The following is a 19,003-nucleotide window of genomic DNA, read 5'->3' as shown; positions in this document are numbered from 1 at the left end:
GGGCGTGACGACCTCTTCTCCCTCTCTCGACTTCAATGTTCGGAACCGTTCTCTGTCTCTCTCTGTGCTCCTCTCGTCTCGACCCTTGGAGACCCTTTTTTCGTTTCCCAGCGCGTCCCGTCAAAAGGAAATCAGAGCGAGGTCCTGGTTCTCGAGGGGGAGCGTGCCGATTGAGCGAAGAAAATCGTTCGTTCACGCCAAGTGGTGGGCTTCCATGGCGAATAAAATTAGGCCAGATCTGACTACACAAGAAAGAACCGCCTCCATCACAAGCAGTGCCGCTCGTTAATGCTTGACTCTCCAGCGCCTCCTGATTCGGAACTGACCCAAACCTAGAATTTTCCCCTCCGACCCGATGATTACAGAACCAAGGCTACTAGAAACTCGACAGACACTCGGATTCAACAACTCGATGGTGATGCTCCCGCAACCAGGGTTGCCGATCAAGATCCATGCCTCATCGCGCGCTCGCCCGCGCGTCACCGGGTCGAATACCTACAAATCGTCTTTTCGATCCTCGCACGCTCTCTCCGAACCGGACCCGCGGATCACAACTTGAGCACCAAGTCAATCCTCGAGCAAAGTTCCTGTCCGAGCTTCTCCCATACTCAATCAGAACCCGTAGTTTGCAAGCTACGGTGCGAGTGGCATGTACTCGCGTTCCGCCGAGGTCCCTTCCTCCCAACCCTCTCGCGACAGTATATTCCCAAGGAGTAGGGTTGTTCGAAAGGCACGCAAAGCAATTCAGATGAGGTGCATCTTTGAGAACTGAGAGAGGTCGCGGGGTCCTCAGATAAATTTCCTCTCTTTGGCTCGCAACGTCACACTGCACCCAAGTTCACTCGGAAGCAAGGAAAAGTGCGTGAAAGAGAGGTGGATTGTCATCTAGAGTACAATGTTATCCTATGTACGTTGTAGATTGGTAAATCATCACTTGGATGGTGGCTGCTGCTGCTGCTGCTGCTGTTGTTGCGGAGCAGGGGGAGCGAGTCCCATCATACCCAACAAAGAGCCCTTCATCCTGTACCAATCGAGAACGAAATCAGACCCAGTCTCGATTATTCCGACAACTGATCAAAACAGGCATGAGGATGTCGAGAAAAAAGGACGTACTCGTTCATCTGACGTTGTCGGTCTTCTTCCATCTGCTTGTTGATAATCTCCTCGTTGTCTTTCCAGTACTTTTGCTCTTCGAGGTACAACTTTTGGGCAGATTTGCGTACTTTCTCGACATCGGTTTCAGGAGGAGTATCCCGAATCGTAGTCTGTGTAGGGAGGGGCAAACATTGATCAGCTTTCCTCTCCGAGCAACCAAGAGAAGAAGGAAGGAAGGGAAAGAGAAAAAACTTTGAGGCGTACTTCGGTGAGACCTCCAAACAGGGACGAGATCCAACCCTTGACACTGTTGTCGGTCTTTTTCTTGACAAACTTGTCCTCGAGTTCCTTCTTGGCCCTCAGTTCAGCTTCGTAGTACGCCGTCGGAATATGTTTGCCTTCGTAGTACTTGATGACCGGTCTCACGTCCTTGACTCCCTTGACCGCGAGCGCCTCGAGGAACGGGATCATCGCGATCAACTCCTTGCACGTGTCGTCCCCTCTCGAACCTTGCCACGGTTTCAGCGCGATTCCGTTCTCCGGTTGGAGTTGGAAGTGATCCGGGTTCGTGTCGAGGATGATCGTGCGTTCGAGCGGTCGGTTCAGGTACGACAAGTCCTTGATGTGCATCTTGTTCTTGTACCGGGTCGCTTCCTTGAACAACTTCCACGGGATGTACGCTCCGTAAGGGTCGAGCTTTTCGGCGATCGGAGCGGCAGTCTAGGAAAATTCATCGCAGACGACACGTTAGAATGGACCGGGAGTTTAGACCTTCGAGGCAAATGCTCAGTACTCACGTAGGCCGGTTGGGTTGTAAACAAGACGATCTCGTAGAACTGAGACATGTACGCGAGGAAGTAGTCGACACCAGGTCGCTTTGCCGTTCGCCATCCGTGGTCAATCTGGAACAGTCGAATTGAGTTCAGTTTTGCAAGCTCTGTTCGCTCAAGAAATTAGGGGGAAATTGACTGACATCCCACGACGAGTGAATGAGCATGTCGTCGAGATCAACGACTAGCGTGTACGGGCGGTAGTGAGGCTCAGGGAGAGGGTCGGGAATGAGAGGGTCCCATGCAGGTTTGTTGAGGTACTGTCTCCGAGAATCACAAGATCAGGTTCAGAGTGAAAAAATAGCTGCAACGATGAAACGACTGACGTCGAGTTGATCCGCGCCGCGCAACCTGATCCTGCCGATGAATCCTTCCCACCCTTCCTTCTGCGCCTGCTCGATCGCATCGGCGTCGTCACTCCTGGCAATGTGCTTCTTGCGCTCATCGTCATCCTTCCACTCTCTACCTAGATCGTAAGCGAGGTACCCTGCACCGGCGAGCGTGCCGACCAAGAGGGCCTTTGAAATGAATTGGCGTTTGCGTTCGATCGGCAGTTTGCTCGCTCCTTGCGCACGGGCTCCGGTACGATCTCCAAACTTGGACTCTTCCGAGCGAGGTTGTACGTCCGGGTGCAAATCGAGGAACGCTTCGGCGATCGAGGTCGACCGAGTTGCGAGGGCGTCGACGGGAGGAGTTTGGGAAGCGGGAGCTGCCGGGTCCGCCGCTGCGGCAGTCGGTTCTTTAATCGGTTCAGACGAGAGAGGAGGTAAGTCGTTCGAAGCCGGTGTCGGTTGTCCCTGAGTTACAGGAGATGGAGTCGCGTGAGGAGGGTCGAGAGGAGTGGGTTCGGGAGCGGTTTCGGGCGTTGGGGACGACGGCGGAACGTTCTTGCTCGTCGTTCGCAAGTGTCGCACTGCGGTGGCCCCGTGCGCAGTCGGCGCCGAGACCGACGTCGCGAGTGCGGGAGCTCTGCGGGAGAGCAACGCAGCCGATCGAGCGGCAATCATCGCTGACAACAGAGATAGGTGGATCCGGTTCCAGTAGCTAGTCGATTGAGCGAGATACGTCCGAGTCGGAGTCAAGTCCTGATCGATCGAGGTTCCGAAGCGAGCGAGAGATGCAGTAGTGAGATCGAGAGATGATGTCGGTTTCGCAAAAGAATTCACCAAGTCCCTGCCCCCCGGCTCGCTACTCTGTCCCTCCACCGGTGACGCTCACTCCTCCAAACATGCTCTCGGACGACAACAAGGAACGTTTTGCCAAGGGCGTCGAGTTTGCCAAGGCGAGTCTCCCCAAACCTGTCTGATCTCCCGTTTCCGTCGAGTTCGATGTCTCGATCTCGGCATCTCGTCAACTCGTTTCGACTGACCTATCATCCGTATACAGACTGTCGTGCACTACGGATGGGTCCCCCTGATCCTTTACGTCGGATGGAGTTCGTCGAACCCGAGACCTCCCCTCGTCAGGTGAGTTCATCTTGCGCCCGTTCCCCCGCTCGTTCTACCTGATTCAAAGAGCTGACAAGATCCGCGTGATATGTTTCCCGTCGACAATCAGGCTCATCTCTCCTCTCGCTTAAACACTTGAGATTTCCCTACTTTTCCCTCCCCCTTTATTGTGCCCGCAATCCCAATGTACAAATTCTCGCTCAGCTCGTTTTGGCTTGTCCGAGAGATCACCGAGAGATATAGCAGCTCGAGATAGGAAGAGAGCTACAATGTCAATAACGTGTATGACTAGTGATAAAAAAGTATTAGAAATTCGAGAAACCCAATACAACAGGGAGGGTGTCATGAGATTATGTTTATCGGGAGGAAGCTAGCATTAATATGAGTTATGCACAGGAGGAGGGCGGAGGAAGGGAGGAGGGGAGAGAGAGAACCGGGTTTTGCCTTCACAGTTCCTTGATGCGGATAACCGCACCGTGGTCTTCGGCGATGACCCGCTCGTCGAATGCTTGTCGTGCTTCGGAGAACGCGAGGCTCCTGCTGACCTTGGCCTGCAGCGCACCCGCCTCGACCGCTTCCTTGACCTTGTCGAGCACGTCCCGAACCGCTTCTCGCTCGTCGACTTCGTGCGACGCGAGCCAGTAGTGTACCGACTTCTTGTCCTTCTTGAAGAACGTGCGGCGGAGGGACCGAAGCGAGTTCTGGTAATTGCTGGGAGAGCTGGCGGAATCGGAACCGAGCGAGTCTCCGACCGTCGACACGAAGCTGCCCGAGTTGTGCAGGATGCGGCGAGAGGCGTCATACACTGAAAAGCACACAGAGAGGTCACGGTCAACTGAAACGTTCCGGCGACACAATTTGCAGGTGAAAATCAAGCAAGACTGACAGCGACGACCTCCGATAGTGTCAATCACGACATCGAACGAGCCTTCGTGCAGACCGTTGATCGCGGCGAGCGGCTCGTCCCGCAAGACATCGGTCGCGCCGGCGTTGCGGCAGAGCTGTTCGCCATCAATGACAGCCATCGGGACCTGCCCGACGACCCAAAGATCCCGGTTCGAGCCGGTACCAGGACGGAAGTACTGCGCGAGCTGCAAGCACAAGTAGCCGATACCTTGGTGAGCGTTCAAGATGAGAATCTGCATTTCAAAGACAGGGAGAGGTTAGCTTGGTCTGTCCTGAACGGCTACGCAAGACATCATGCGCACCTTGGATCCTTTCGGCAGTTGCTTCGTGTAGGTTTCCATGACTTGCATCGCAGTGACGGCGTCTGCAGGCAGAGCTGCGATCTCATCGAGACCGTGCTCCTCGTGTTGCGGAGCGAGCGAGACATTGTCGCGCGAGAGGGTCACCAAGCTAGCGAGCGTCGAAGACTGAAGCGTGCCATGAAGAGAGTCAGTGATTGTTCGAGTCGCAACGAAGGAGGCAGGAGAAGCTAGACACACGTGTTTGAGAGTAGTCAGACCCCACACTAGATCTCCCTTCTTGACTCGAGTGATTCCTTCTCCTCGCGCGAGGACCTTGCCGTAGACCGCCCTTCCAGGAACCCAACCAGCGCCACCGCTCGTTTTGGCTGTCGACCACGTCTTCTCGACATCCCAACGATCGAGCCCGACCGCGATCGCTTCAACGAGAACCTCGTCATTCCTGAGGCGCTTTTGGAGCGAATTGGCGTCGACGCGCTCATACAGAAGGTCGAGAGAAGGGTCAAAGCGACGGGCTGAGCTCGTGTTGGCGGTCGATGACGAACGGAACAGAGAGAAACGTTTCGAGGTCTTCTTCGCGACATCGAGTCGCGGCGAGATCGCAAGGGACGAAAGCTCGACATCGAATGTCGGGGGCAGGTAGCTTGAAAGAGGACGGTCTGTCGTTCTTCCAGAACTGAGCGAAGCGGCACGTGAAGGCGCAGCCGAAGCAGGTCGAGAGGTGGGAAAGATGGGCGCAGGAGGAGCAGGAGGCCGACGCTCCTGCGTACTGATACCATTGATGGAGGCAGGACGCGACGGAGGACGCGAGACTGGCGAATAAGAGACGGGCTCTTCGCGGTTGACACCGGTCGTCGAGAGCGATAGCGAGGACCGACGAGCGGGATTTCTAGGAGGACGAACCGGCGACAGCTGAGGCGCGCTCATCATCGAGATTTGCGATCCTCCATAGCTCGAGTTGCCGTCATCTTGGTCCGCTGCAAGGGTGCGACGGCTGTCCCCGTCTCTTCGGACGAGCGCATCGCGTAGAGACGTTGTTGATCTAGGCGATGAGTAGTAGCGCGACGAAGGAGTGTAGACCGGCGTTTCGCGAGGCGGAGGCGAAGGATCGTCTGCCACGGGTTCGGGCTCTCGCACGGCTTTGCTTGAAGCGAGCGGAGGCTGTAAGAGTTTGCTCAGTCCCTTGAGCTTGGCAGAACCCGTGGTACCATTACTCTTGACAGACGTCCGGGAAGGCGTCCGTGAGAGGCTGGTGGAGGCGATGGAGACTGGTCGTCCCAGCGGAGATCCGTTGACTGCGCTGCCAGGCGCAAGATCCATTGATCGGCTGCGGCGATGACTTTGCGAGGACTCGCCAGCACTGCTCGTAGCCGAATTGACAGACGATGCGCGCGAGAGGTTACCATGCGGCGGAGCATAGAGATCTTGGCCCTTCTTGGGCAGCCAGGCAGGGAAGGCAGGCACTGCTGGCTCCTCCTCTTCGGCGACGTCTGGTAGTCCATAGAGGGCACCGGTCTTCCTGCTGCGAAGGCTGCCAACACTCCGAGGCCTGACCATGTTCGGACGGTTGCTGTTGTTCTGCTCCTGCGCCTTGAGTTGCCGCACAGCCCAGTGAGGCGGCGGGTTGAGGCTCTTTTGCTTCGCCAGCGGGATGCGCGGCTGCTGCGTATCGATTGGGTCGCCGAGAGCTCGAATACGCTGGAGCCAATCAGGAACATCGACGGCAGCGGTCGAGGCATGGCTGTCCGCTTGTGAAGCAGATGTTGCGGAAGAGTTACGCGATCGACCGTCGCTCAGATCGTCTGAAGCGAAAGAGGACAGGGCAAGTGCCGAAGCCGATGGACGACCAGGAGTGATATCGCGATGTTCGTCAGTCGAATCAGACTGTTCGGCTATGGAGCTGGAAGCCGTCGACGGGTCGAGAGAATCGAGTTCGGGTGACGAAGGCTGGGTTCCGTTTGTTCCAATGGCGCCTGCTTCGTAGCCTAAGGGTTGCTCGTCCTTCTGGGCGGCCTGCACCGGACCTAGTGCAGGAGCTCCAGCGGTTGGACCGGCGTTTTCCTCATCGGAAAGGTCCACAGGCCCTTCGATACCCGACATGAGCTGGTCCGATTCGGTCCTCGTCAACTTGAGGCGCGGCACCGAGGGCTGCTCGCGCAGGGTGGGCGAACTCGGTAGGGGCGCATCATTTGCGGTCTGGTAGGAGGTGTTGTCGGATTCGTTGCGTGTTCGTGCATCTTTGAGCACCGCTTCCGGCGACGGGTCCTTGAGCACCGCTGGTCCTTCTGTGCCATTTCCTGCGATGGCGAAAAACTCGTCGACCGAGTAGAAGCGACGCGATGCACCGAGTGTGACCTGGATAGCGCGACTCAACTCGTCAGCAGGCGGGACAAGGGGCCCACGAGATTATGGAAAGATCTTACGTCTTCGTTTGGCTCGGCTTCTCCTTGCAGACCGGCATTACCGAGATGAGGAAGCGGTTGTGTTTCGGCAGTAGTAAGGACAGTCTCCGGCGTTTGGAGCTCTTTCCGGGGGATCGCCTGCGCAACTTCCTGAGCCAGAGGCGATGTGAGGTTCGCACGCGAGTTTGCGGGCGTGATTGGCGGGGACGAAGGAGCAGAGGAGGCCGACGAAGTGAGAGAGGGCGCATTCTCGTCGGAATGGTGTCGCAAGGGAGATTTTGATCGGCTCGGCCTGGTCGACGTACGTGCGGAATTCGCCGAGGGCGGCGGTCGCGAGGAGGCGGGATTTGAGATCGGAGCCGAAGCGTACCTTCGGCTCGTGCCCTGGTCAAAGCTGGATGAGATGGAAGGCAGACTATCGGAGGTGCGCCGAGTAGAACCAGTCGAAGCAACTGTCGCGCTTTGCGTTCGAGCCCTGCGTCCTGGACTCGAGTCTGCTACCGGGCGGCCCGCTGCTTCGACTGCCGCACGAATGTCGCGCGCGCTCGAACGTCGCTTGGAGTCAACGTTCGGCATCGACATGGTGCTTCGCAATGACTGTCCTCCATCGCTCCTCCCAGACCTGATGCTGCCTCCGTCGTCGCTCTTCAACCGCTCGCTCCTGAGACTCATGGCCGAGTTCCTCGGGTTCGCGCCGATCGATTTGCCGACAACGCTCGGCGTGTACAGACTGCGGGCCCCTCCCGTGAGGCCTTTACGGCCGCCAAAGTTACTCCATTCCCACTGTCCGTTGACCCATGCCGGACCCGTGCTTGCACTGCTGTGTTGCGATCCCGTGTAGGAATTGAAGCTCGTGCTGGATCGGATCGAACTAGGCCCGCGTCTGAAACTCGAGGCCGAACCCGCGTATTCCGATGTCGGTCGCGCGTTGCCGTCCTGGTACAGCGACTGGTACGACCTTGTCGGCTCCCTCAGCACCGTCTGCTTGAACGACGGCATGGTGGTCTCGATCACGCCGATTTCGAATTCGGATGGTGACTGTTTTCTCGCGACGACAACACGACTTGATCCTGTCGGGAGGCGTGGAAAACCCTGCTGAGCCCTTGCGAGGTTGATCGACGCGTGTTGCGGTCGCGCTGCTGATCAGGCAAAGGGAGACAGCTGGGCACAGATTGCGAGTCGGGAACGAATCGCGAATTTAGCAACGTCATTTTCTGCTTTGCAAATTTACAGTGGAGGCCCTAAGTAACCGATTTCAGGCGATCTGGAACAGATCGAATCTGCTACTGTACCTGCTCGCTCGCTGGGACCTCCTCGGCTATTCTCAAACGTCAACCGCGTTCGAATCAAACAAAGAGGTCTATAGTTCTATAATGTCTCCAGAGTGGGAAGACAAACTACCGTGTACAACCATTCGAACCAGTGTCTGTACTGTACATACGTATGACGCGGTGTGCGCTTGCTCAAGCTACCACGGCTTGCTCATCGATCTCGCCGAGGCGCTGCATCTCGTGCTCCATATGAGCACGGAACTCGGCCCGCGTCTCGCCGGGCAAAGTCTGCGACTCTTTGCGACTGCTTCTACGCCGTCGAAGCTCGCTGTCGTTGTGTCGTCCAACAACCCGACGCAGGACCTCAGGCAGCTGCACCACTGTCGCCGACTTGGACGACTCGAACTTCGAGTCGATGCTGCTCAACCGAGAGCGAGTAAGCAATGGAAACTTTCGCTGTCAAGTCCGAAGCAGACTCACTCTTCGAGGGAGCTTCCGATCGTTTCCGGCATTGTGAACAGCGCGACCACAACGGCAAACAGCGACAAAAAGCCGTAGGTAAAGTACGGTCCAGAAACCGTCGTCAGGAATGTCGGGCCCGTCATGGCGACGACGAAATTTGTCTGTGTCGCGCCTGATCAGTATCGACGAGACTCGAAGCACAACAGAGCGCAGAGTCACTCACAGCTTGATTCGAGGCTTGTGAGAATGACGCGGCAGCAGCACGTGTTCGAGACGGCTGAATTTCTGAGGAGTACAGGCGGACGACGAGGGCCCATGAAGCCGAAAAGGACGCCGCCAGGAGCTCGATCAGGATGATGATGAACCATCTGCCTCCGCCTTTGTTTGCGCCAGAAGCGTACATGATCCCCAAGATCAGCTGCGATGCCGCTACAACGCTACCTCCGATCAGGAAGAGAGGACGACGTCCGATCTTGTCGATGTACGTTGATCCGATGACCGTCACGACAACAAGAACGATTCCTAGCGATTCGTCTTGATTGTCAGCGATCGGAATAGCGGCGTGTGAGCTTTGACACTCACCGGTTACGCCTGAGGCAATGAAACTCGCTGTTGAAGGGTCGAGACCAGCTTGCGTGAAGAGCAAGGGGGCAAAGAACAACACAAAGTCGATCCCTGAGAGCTGCTGGAACACGTCTGGAAAATCGCGGCGTCAGCTTGTTAGTGTTACGTTAGCGCATTCGAGACTCACTCAAGAAAATGCCGAGTAAAGTTCGTCGACGAACGTCCGCCTTCCAGATTCGGAGGAAGGCGGCGCGACGGCTCACAACGGCGGGAGGACCAGCACTCATGAGCTCTTTGCGTTCCTGCGGGTTGCTGTCGCCGACGAGCAAATCGAGCACTTTCTCGGCTTCGTCCCGTCTGCCGGCAAGCAGCAGCCATCGCGGCGAATGAGGCAAGAATGGTGACGAGAGGACGACAGAGATGGCGACCAGGGTGGAGATGGCGAACGGGAGTCGCCATGCCAGTGAGGACGCGATTTTCACCGAGCCTAGTACACGTTCTCGTTACATCAGCTTGCTGCTGAGAAATCAGCCCGACACTGTTGACTTACCGTAACAGCAAAAGAATCCAAGCGCAATGGCCGAGGAAATGAACAGCTGGCATACGAGCATCATTTTTCCACGGATGTGTGGAGGCGAAATTTCCGCGATGTACACCGTCAGAGTCTGTAGCGGGTGTCAGCGCGGCGCCAACTGGGCAGCAGAGACCCCAGGGAGAGGACTCACGCCGAGGAATAGTCCTTCGCCAAATCCCGCAATGATCCGAGCGGCAAAGAGGACGCCAAGGCGCGGAGGCGATGCCGTGGCGAGGCCGCTGCCGAGCGCGAAGATCCCGCTGCCGAGCGCGATCGTGTACTTGCGGGAGATTTTGTCGGCGACGGCACCCGCAAAAATGCCTGAGATTGCTGATGGTAGGAGAATAATTGCGACGACCAAACCGCGAACGACCTCATCGATCTGGCCAAAGTATTCGACAAACGACTTCATGGTCGTGATAGATCCAATCGTGCCCGTGTCGAACCCAAAAAGGCTGAACCAGCAACGTATCAGCTGGGATGTTGCGCGGACGAATGGAGCGTCAGGGCTCACAAGGCGCAGAGCGAAGCGACAAGTACGCTACGAAGAACCACGGCCCGGCCCGACATGTTGCTGCAGGTCGCGTACGAATGCGTGTTGAGGGCACAAAGCTGCAGGGCGGACTCGAGAAAACGGCAGCGGAAGCGAAGCTGGCGCCCCTCGCCCGGGGAAAAGGCATATAAGGTCTATCGGCGTTCGGAGCCCTTGCTTCGCTGACTGGACAGGAGCGCGACCGACCCGGGCCGAGTTGGCCGGCCAAATGCGCGAATGAAAAAACGCTCGATCCAACAAAGCACCGGTCCTTCTGACTCTTTTCGCCGACCGGCGTATAGGAGTCCGAGCGCGAGACGCGCAGTTGTCACCTGTAGTGCATGCTCCTTGCCTCTCTCGGTCTTGCTCAATTCATCGGCCGTGCAATCGTCGTATTCGACACGTACAGCCATAGCATCAATCAGCACTGCCTACCCGATCGGCTGACCAACCCTGACCAGAGTCGCATAATCCTGGCAACCGGGTCAACCGAACGAGATTCTCGTACAGTCCTACCTCGCGTCAATCGGACCAGTAAACGGGTCAACCACAGGAGACTATTGTAGTGGGCTCTCCATTTGACGTCATTCAGCAGTGTTGTTCCAAGAGCAGGGTATCATCGCACAGATTATCGCACAGAAATAAGTAGAGAAAATCCTTAGAAGCTGAATGTGGTGCTAATGGGCAATTTGCGGCTCGAGCTGCCGACAGACACCTTGAACTCTCCCGTGGGGATGGTCCAGCCTTGTAGTTTGACGTCCCAAACCGCGATGTCCTTGTTGCGGAGCTCGAACGTGACCGTCTTGGATTCGCCCGGTTGAAGGAAAGGTTTCTCGAACCCTCGCAGGTTGCGTACGGGCATCTTCTTCGGAGTCGAAGCCGGGAAGGTGAGGTAGAGCTTTGTGAAACAAATCGATCAGTCATCGGATGTTAAACTATCCGCCTATGATGTTTAAGCACTTACTTGTGCTACTTCCGCACCCGCAACTTCTCCCGTGTTCTTGACGGAGACTGAGACGGTCTGGGCAACGTCGTACAACCCAGCCGACGCGAGCTTGCCGTCCTTGTACAGCTTCTCGTTGGTCTCGAAGACGGCCGTGCGTCCCGCTTTCGGAGTCGACTGGGTCGACACGTCGGAGAAGTTGAACGTCGTGTATGAAAGTCCATAGCCAAACTCAAAGAGGGGCGTCGAGTTCTTCTGGTCAAAGTATTTGTAGTCGATGAAGACGCCCTCGCTGAAGTTTGTCTGGGGTTCCGCCTTGATCGATCCATTGTAGTACGCCTTGAGATCGTAATCTGAAACGTTCTTTGCGATCGTGAAGGGAAGCTTGCCAGACGGGTTTGTCTCGCCGAACAAGACGTCGGCCAATGAGTTGCCCCATTCTTGCCCTCCAAAGTAGCCAAAGACGATCGAGGTAATATTCGGGTGCGCATGCCACCTCATGTTGACGGGTCCCGGAGCATTGATGACGACTATGGTGTCATTGTTACGAGCAGCCACGTACTCGATCAAATCGTCGCCACCGTTCGCAAGCTGCAATGAACGATTTAGTCAGATCGTAAAGGTAGCCGCTTCTGAGCACGAGCGATTGGACCCACATCAAGGTTCTCGCGGTCGTATCCTTCCATGGCTGTTGCAGAGGCGAAAACGACAACCTTCTTCTCCTCGGGGTAGGCGAGACGGCCATCGAGGTAGACGGTCGAGAAGCCGGGACCGATACTGGCAGAACCTTCCGTAGCGTTGTCGCTGTAGTAACCATCGACGAACATGGGCGGGTCTTGCTGACGGGCACGGTCTTTGATCGCCTCGAGAGGTGTGACATGGAGCGCGCCGGGGACAGGCGATCCTCCGCTGCCGAACCCATCCGTGATTGAGCCGAAGTACTCCGCCTGTGGTGTGTAGTAGAAGATCGAAGAAGCTTGGTTCCTGTCGAAGCACACGGGAACCGCGGTCAGAAAGGCGTCGAGGCAAAAAAAAAACGGGGCTGCAGAAGCTCACGAGACGATACCGTATTTTCCGTCTGTGGCGCCGCTGCCGACGAGGACGACGGAGCGCGGGTTCTTGAAGGGCAGAGCAGAGTTGGATGAGGTACGATTGTTCTTGAGGAGGGTAATGGCCGAAGCAGAGACTTTGCGAATCGTCTCACTGTGCGACTTGGACACGACTGAGCGCGTGTAGTCGGTCGTCGGCAGCGACTCTTGCTTCAAAGCAAAGTATGGGGTCAAGACGCGAATGATCTTGTCGTCCATGATGTCCTTGGGTAGCGTGCCATTGGCGATCGGCGCACGTAGGAGGTTTCCCCACAAGTTGGACGACGCTGAGCCTCCTTCGAGATAATCGACACCAGCAAGGGCGGACTCGACAGTGTTGTGCGCACTTCCCCAGTCGGAACTGTCGATGCCAAGAAGACGAATCAGTAACAGCAGAAGTACTCGAGTCGGACCGGGACATACATGACGAAGCCTTTGAAGCCAAGTTCCTGCTTGAGTAGCTTCTTAAGGCTGAGAGGGTCCTCTGTCGCGAGCGTGCCATTGAGCTTGTTGTAAGAAGCCATGATAGCGCCAGCTCCCTCCCGAACGGCTTCGGCAAAGGGTGCGGCGTAAAGCTCATGTACGGTAGCATCGTCGATATTCGACGAGATGATCTGCGTCTCGTTCGACGGGAAGTATCCGCCGACGTTCGAACCGATCCTGAGGTATTCCTGCTCGTTGCCGTAGAAGTGCTTGACGAGGGCTGTGACCGATTGCTCTTGCATGCCTTGAACGGTGGCTCGTACGGCTTCACCGCTCAAGAAGACGTCTGGCGAAAAGCCTTCCCAGTTCCTCCCGCCATAGACCGATCTGTCCGCTCATCATGGCGTGAGTGGCGCAGTCGGTCGCTAGGAAACAGAATGAGCTCACCGGCCCATCGGCCCCACGACAATGGAGAGGGGAACGTGAATACCGAGGTCGTGAAATTCGGCACCCATAGCTTGAGCTCGCTCGTGAATGAGCTCGCGATCAAACGTTGCGGCCGCAGTCAGTTGAGCAGGGTATTGTGACGAGAAGCGGGAGACCGGTCCCGTCGGACCGTCTCCGTAGCAGATGGACGGGATATTGAAGCGAGGAATGGGGTGGGTTTGCCCAGAGCAGACGATACCGACTGTGCGATACTCGGTAAAGTTAATTTTCTCGTCAAAGGTCATGGCGTCGACGACGCTTCGCGCCTTCTCGATGGCGGCGGTCCACGCGGCAGCATCAGGCGCCGAGCTGGAGGAAGCTGGATCATCGCGCTTGACGATTGGTGTGGCGAGTGCACCGACGAGCGCGGCGAAGAGGAGGGCTCCCTGGAGCAACATTTTCGAAAGGTGTGAATACGGAAGGAAAAAGCTCGAGAGACGATGCAGTCTGGCGGGGGAACCATGCTGCATGGAGACGAGAAAGCCGGTTGAATAATTGATCATCCAGGATAAATGGACCGACGACGGCGCTAGCTCCTTCTTGGCGACAATAACGAACGCATGGTGGGCTGGGGGCCGCGGGCCGCGTGGGGTGGACGTTTGAAAAGTTCAGTTGCGCTTTTCCCGGACCTTTTGATGGTGGGGTAAGTAGGTGAATGGTCCACGTGGAAAAGAAAAACTCGAAGATTGATGAACGATGCGGCACGGGTGCGGGTGGTCGGCGAAAGCCCGGAGACGGGAAAATATTCTAATTCGCGATCCTCCACTCGCATCGACCGCCTGTCCCGCCACGCTCGACTGCCCTCATGGGTCACACTCGGCCGAGATACAACGAGAAAGGGCGCCAAGTCAAACGCCAGAACGGCAAACGAAAGCTGCAGGAGGTCGATGATTCGAATGCAGAGATCCTCGATGAAGAGATCCGCAAGAAGCGCCGAGCAGAGGTCAGTCCTACTATACGAGCGTCCTTTTTGCCCCTCTGCGTGTCCGGCAGGTATGGAGACATTGGCAGCGTCGAGAAGAAGGATTCTTGATGAGGAGCTACAGCGTCTCTCCTCGTCGATGGTTCATCGTTATGGTCGACAGAGCCACTCCAAATAGGGCCTACTGCACCTCCGTCCGAGACAGGCGTGCATGGGAGCTGACGCTGCTCGTACACCTCAAATGTTGCTTAGTTGCTCGCAGCGCGTTCTGCAGCTGAGCTACCCAAAATGTCGAGCAAGAAGAAGAAACGACTAGACAACTACATCAACGCCAAGCTGAAGAAGGAGGAGCGCAAAGAGCTCATCGCTTCTCTCGCGTAGGCCTTTCAGTTCTGACTTCCTCTCTTTTTGTGCCCATCATGCTGATTTTGTGGGTTTGGGCATACAGCGAATCTCAAACGCAGAACCTTGAATTCAAGTCGTCGGCGACTCTCGGTTCGAAGCAATTCAAATCGCAGGCCGACAAGCTCAAACATGCAACCTCAGTAGAAGACGGACGGAGACAGCGCGCGCGCGAGATCCTCGCCAAGGCCACAGCGGGCAAAAGCAATCTCAGTGACGAAGAAGAGGATGAGCACATGTTGGAAGAGGAAGAGGAAGCGCTCGAAACGCCCTTGGAGCGAGAAATCGTTCGACCGAACCAGGCACTCGCGCAGAGCACCGCGAACGGCAATTCGGCTAAGATGACCGCGCCCTTCAACGCTTCGGGCTCGCTTGGTGTCAGAGAGGCCACGCCTCCCACACCGGTCGCCTCGACGTCAAAGACCCCGGTGCAGTCCGGTGCCGCTTCGATCCCGGCGCCGAGCGCTGTCGGCAGCGGACTCGCGTCGGGAGTGACTGTTACGGTCGTCAAACGGCAGAAGAAGGAGCGAGGGAGAATGCGCGAGTTGATTGGCGCCGTTGGCAAGGGCAAAGGAAAGGGCAAGGGCAAGGGCAAAGCAGTCGAGAGCGAGTCTGAGAGCGACTTCGACAGCTCAGAGGCTAGTTCGGAAGGCAGCGATGACGAAGGACAGGAAAGTGATAGCGAATCGTGGCATGGCATCGGCGAGGAAGACGGAAACAGTGGCACTGCCGGTGCCGAGGTGGAGAGTCATGGCGGGGAGGACGAGGGGAGCGAGGACGAGGAGGAAGACGAGGAAATTCCGGCAGATGAGGAGGAACAGGAGCCGCACACTGGACAACGGCCGAAGCGGGAGAAAGGATCGTTTCAAGCCTGGGCGGAATCGCAAGTCCTGGAAGCTGCTGGTCTTGATACAGAGCAGCCGGAACGACCGACAGAGGAAGACGACGGAAGCTATAAACCGCTGCTGCCAGCGGGATCGGGCTTCAAAAATAAGCCAGACCCCGAGGGCATTACCGGGCCTCTCGGCGCGACAATCCCGAAGCACGAGTTGCCGACACTCCCACCTCAGCGCTCGACGAACATCCCTGTCGAGAGAACGGAAGAGATCGCTGCTTCGAGAATGGAACTGCCGATCGTCAAGGAGGAGGATCGTATCATGGAGGCCATTAGAGGAAACGCTGTCACGGTGCTTTGCGGAGAAACTGGTTCCGGAAAGACGACTCAGATCGGACAGTTCCTATGGGAAGCTGGCTTTGGAGACCCGACAAGCGGTATGGCTTTGCGGTTCTCCTCGTATGCGAGCATCGCAAACTGACCTTTTTTACACTCGTCTAGACAATCCTGGTATGGTCGCCATCACGCAGCCGCGACGAGTCGCCGCGTTGTCGACTTCTCAACGTGTGCGAGAAGAGCTCTGCTTGCCTGCGAACACCTCCCTCGTCGCCCATCGAATCCGCTACTCTTCGACCGCCTCTCCAGACACCAAGCTCGTATTCATGACGGACGGTGTGCTCTTGCGAGAACTTGCTGCCGACTTCCTCCTCACCAAGTACAGTGTCGTGGTCATCGACGAGGCCCACGAACGAGGTGTCAACACAGATGTCTTGATTGGAGTCCTCAGTCGAGTAGCTAAATTGCGAGAATCTCAGTGGAAGAGCGGGAAAGCCGGAGCGAAAGTAAGCGATGCTCGACTCGTCCTGTGCATCTCGCTCTCACTGACAGCTGCTTTGCTTGACAGCCACTCCGTCTCATCATCATGTCTGCGACGCTCCGAGTGTCGGACTTTTCCGAGAACCCGACTCTGTTTCCTACACCCCCTCCCGTCTTGCATGTCACTGCTCGACAACATCCAGTCACGATCCATTTCTCGCGCAAGACTCAGCATGACTACATCAACCAAGCATACAAGAAGGTTGCTCGTATCCACACGCGTTTGCCAGCTGGAGGTGTTCTCGTGTTCTGTACCGGCCAGAACGAGATCGTATCGCTCGTCAAGAAACTTGAGAAGAAGTTTGGTCCGAAAGCGATCGCAGCAAGAAAGGAGCGACTCAAGCTGGCGGCGTCCAACAGGTCCAAGTTTAGCTCGAGGCATAACGACGAAGACGAAGCGGCTCTCGACGAGGAAGTCGCCGCCAAACTCCATGGCAAAGCCGATAGTACGTTACCTGTACTCATCGTCGATCTGTGGACCGTACTGACTCAGTATTGGTGCGCTAGTCGGCGACGATCTCGAAGCCGAAGAGCTCGATCTTGGCGAGGATAAGGATCTCGCCGCCGATGTGGACGACGGAGTGTATGTCGACGACGATGACGAGGCGCTCGAGTCGGATGATGACGACGAGGATGATACCCTGAAAGGTCTTGACCTCGAGGAGGACAGTGAAGGTATATCATCTCTACCTACGACGTCTCGAGATCTGGTTCCGCATCTGAACTGTGCTTTGGCTGGACAGAACCTCTGCATATCTTGCCACTCTACTCGCTTCTACCGACAGAGAAGCAAATGAAGGTCTTTGCCGAACCTCCTACTGGACATCGGCTCGTCGTCATTGCGACAAACGTCGCAGAGACGGCCATCACAATTCCCAACATCAAATACGTGGTCGACACTGGTCGCGCCAAAGAGGTGCGTTCCCGTATGAACTGAGATGATCTGTAGAAGTCGAGTCCCTGATGTCGACATCCCTATTTGCAGCGCAAATTCGACCAAGCCAGCGGCATTCAATCCTTTGAAGTCGACTGGATCTCCAAGGCTTCAGCGGCGCAACGAGCAGGTCGTGCAGGTCGTACCGGTCCGGGACACTGCTACCGCCTGTACTCATCGGCTGTCTTCGAGAACCACTTTGACCAGCACACGAAGCCCGAGATTCTGCGCATGCCGATCGAAGGAATCGTTCTCACGATGAAGAGCATGAACATCGACTCGGTCGCCAACTTCCCCTTCCCGACTCCTCCCGATCGAGACAGTCTGCGTCGTGCCGAAAAGACGCTTGTCAACCTCGGAGCGCTGGAACTGGTCGATTCGGCCTCCAAGGTCGGAGGCAAGATTACCGACCTCGGTCGCTCGATGGCGTTGTTCCCGCTATCGCCGAGGTTCTCGAAAATGATTGTCACCGGACAACAACACGGCTGTCTGCCATATGTCATCGCGGTCGTTTGCGCGTTGTCGGTCGGAGACCCTTTCCTGCGTGAAGCGAGTATTGGAGACAATGATGAGGACGAGAATCGCGAGCTCGATCAGGACAAGGCGTTGTCCGCATCCGAGATCCGCCACATTCGCGATCCGGAGATTCGAGCCAAGGAGGAACGCAAGGTTATGCGTAGGGCATTCTACCAAGTGCAGCAACGTTACGCCGCGCTCGGTAAAGGCTCGAGCGATGTGTTCAAGATGTTGAGCGTAGTCGGAGCGTACGAGTACGAAGGTGGTAAGGATTCGTTCTGCGAGTCGAACTTTGTTCGCACCAAGGTACGCCTCGTATCTTTCTTCGCTCGAGCAGCAACGCGCGTTCGCGGTGTCCCGTACTCACACCTCTTCTTGATTGATAGGCCATGCAAGAAATCCACAAGCTTCGAATGCAGATCAGTCGGATCGTCCAATCAACGTTCCCAGGAATCGACGCCGGATTCGTGCCAAAACTCGCTCCTCCGAACGAGACGCAACTCAAGGTGTTACGTCAATTAATCACATCAGCTTTCATCGACCAGGTCGCGATTCGGAAAGACATCGCCGACAAATCGAGTTCAGTGTCGTACCACAAGGTCGCTTCGACACGAGGAATCCCATACCGCGCATTCGGGATCGATGAGGATCTGTTCGTGCACCCGAGCTCGAACTTGTTCCATGGTCCTCCCCCCGAATTCATCGTGTTCCAAGAATTGCACCGTACTCACAAAGTTTGGCTCAAATGTCAGTCTCAATCTTTCCCTTCCAGAAGCTTCCAACGCATTGACTGAAACATTATTGGCTTTCTCCCAATGTCTAGCTCTCACCAAGATCAACCCGGCATGGATCCCGGTGCTAGGACGACCCATGTGCACGTTTAGCAAACCGATCGAAACGACGGCTCAGACACTCGCGAACAAAGCGCTTGCTGCTTCCGGTGCATCAAAGAATCCCAAATCTGCCAGCGGCGCCGGTAGTGGAGGAGGAGACGACAAGACTCGGCGACAGATCTTTGTTGTCCCGAGGTTCGGTCCGGGAACGGGGATCGAGTTGAAACCTGTACAGATGACTCAACAACTGGTCAACGGTAGATGGATCCTCTTGTAGGAGAACGTGGCTTTCCCTCTCCCTTGGACAGTCAATGTCACTATTCGCTTTCCATAGACAGAGAGTAGACGATTTGCTTTGTCAC

The 19,003-nt window shown here is 56.3% G+C and overlaps 5 protein-coding genes across 5 annotated transcripts; 1 reads left to right on the top strand and 4 right to left on the bottom strand.

Annotated features, from left to right (window-relative positions):
* Positions 1–930: 930 nt before the first annotated feature.
* Positions 931–2,932, bottom strand: TIM50 (protein translocase subunit TIM50; the record flags this gene model as incomplete). The annotated part of the gene is made up of 6 exons (XM_076679252.1): positions 931–1,021; positions 1,114–1,265; positions 1,360–1,815; positions 1,893–1,997; positions 2,069–2,185; positions 2,252–2,932. The coding sequence occupies 6 exons, from the start codon at positions 2,930–2,932 to the stop codon at positions 931–933; spliced, it is 1,602 nt and encodes a 533-aa protein (XP_076533561.1).
* An 887-nt stretch (positions 2,933–3,819) lies between these two features.
* Positions 3,820–7,979, bottom strand: JCM15063_000082 (uncharacterized protein; the record flags this gene model as incomplete). The annotated part of the gene is made up of 5 exons (XM_076679251.1): positions 3,820–4,178; positions 4,260–4,512; positions 4,582–4,746; positions 4,819–6,933; positions 7,002–7,979. The coding sequence occupies 5 exons, from the start codon at positions 7,977–7,979 to the stop codon at positions 3,820–3,822; spliced, it is 3,870 nt and encodes a 1,289-aa protein (XP_076533560.1).
* A 464-nt stretch (positions 7,980–8,443) lies between these two features.
* JCM15063_000081 (sugar porter family MFS transporter) lies at positions 8,444–10,421 on the bottom strand (the record flags this gene model as incomplete). Its single annotated transcript, XM_076679250.1, has 8 exons — positions 8,444–8,669; positions 8,732–8,874; positions 8,937–9,235; positions 9,296–9,409; positions 9,465–9,764; positions 9,828–9,942; positions 10,003–10,306; positions 10,366–10,421. The coding sequence occupies 8 exons, from the start codon at positions 10,419–10,421 to the stop codon at positions 8,444–8,446; spliced, it is 1,557 nt and encodes a 518-aa protein (XP_076533559.1).
* Positions 10,422–11,041: 620 nt separating this feature from the next.
* JCM15063_000080 (uncharacterized protein) lies at positions 11,042–13,721 on the bottom strand (the record flags this gene model as incomplete). The annotated part of the gene is made up of 6 exons (XM_076679249.1): positions 11,042–11,281; positions 11,348–11,917; positions 11,983–12,310; positions 12,383–12,775; positions 12,838–13,224; positions 13,285–13,721. The coding sequence occupies 6 exons, from the start codon at positions 13,719–13,721 to the stop codon at positions 11,042–11,044; spliced, it is 2,355 nt and encodes a 784-aa protein (XP_076533558.1).
* A 407-nt stretch (positions 13,722–14,128) lies between these two features.
* ECM16 (ATP-dependent RNA helicase ECM16) lies at positions 14,129–18,918 on the top strand (the record flags this gene model as incomplete). The annotated part of the gene is made up of 10 exons (XM_076679248.1): positions 14,129–14,266; positions 14,498–14,622; positions 14,694–15,919; positions 15,984–16,324; positions 16,387–16,804; positions 16,866–17,033; positions 17,102–17,274; positions 17,344–18,114; positions 18,195–18,555; positions 18,632–18,918. 10 exons carry the CDS (start codon positions 14,129–14,131, stop codon positions 18,916–18,918), a joined length of 4,008 nt encoding a protein of 1,335 aa, XP_076533557.1.
* Positions 18,919–19,003: the final 85 nt, after the last annotated feature.

Source organism: Sporobolomyces koalae (genome assembly GCF_050403365.1).
Source record: "Sporobolomyces koalae JCM15063 DNA, S_koalae_JCM15063T_v1_ctg21, whole genome shotgun sequence".
Lineage (NCBI taxonomy): Eukaryota > Fungi > Basidiomycota > Microbotryomycetes > Sporidiobolales > Sporidiobolaceae > Sporobolomyces > Sporobolomyces koalae.
This window is presented reverse-complemented; position numbering and strand designations above follow the sequence as displayed.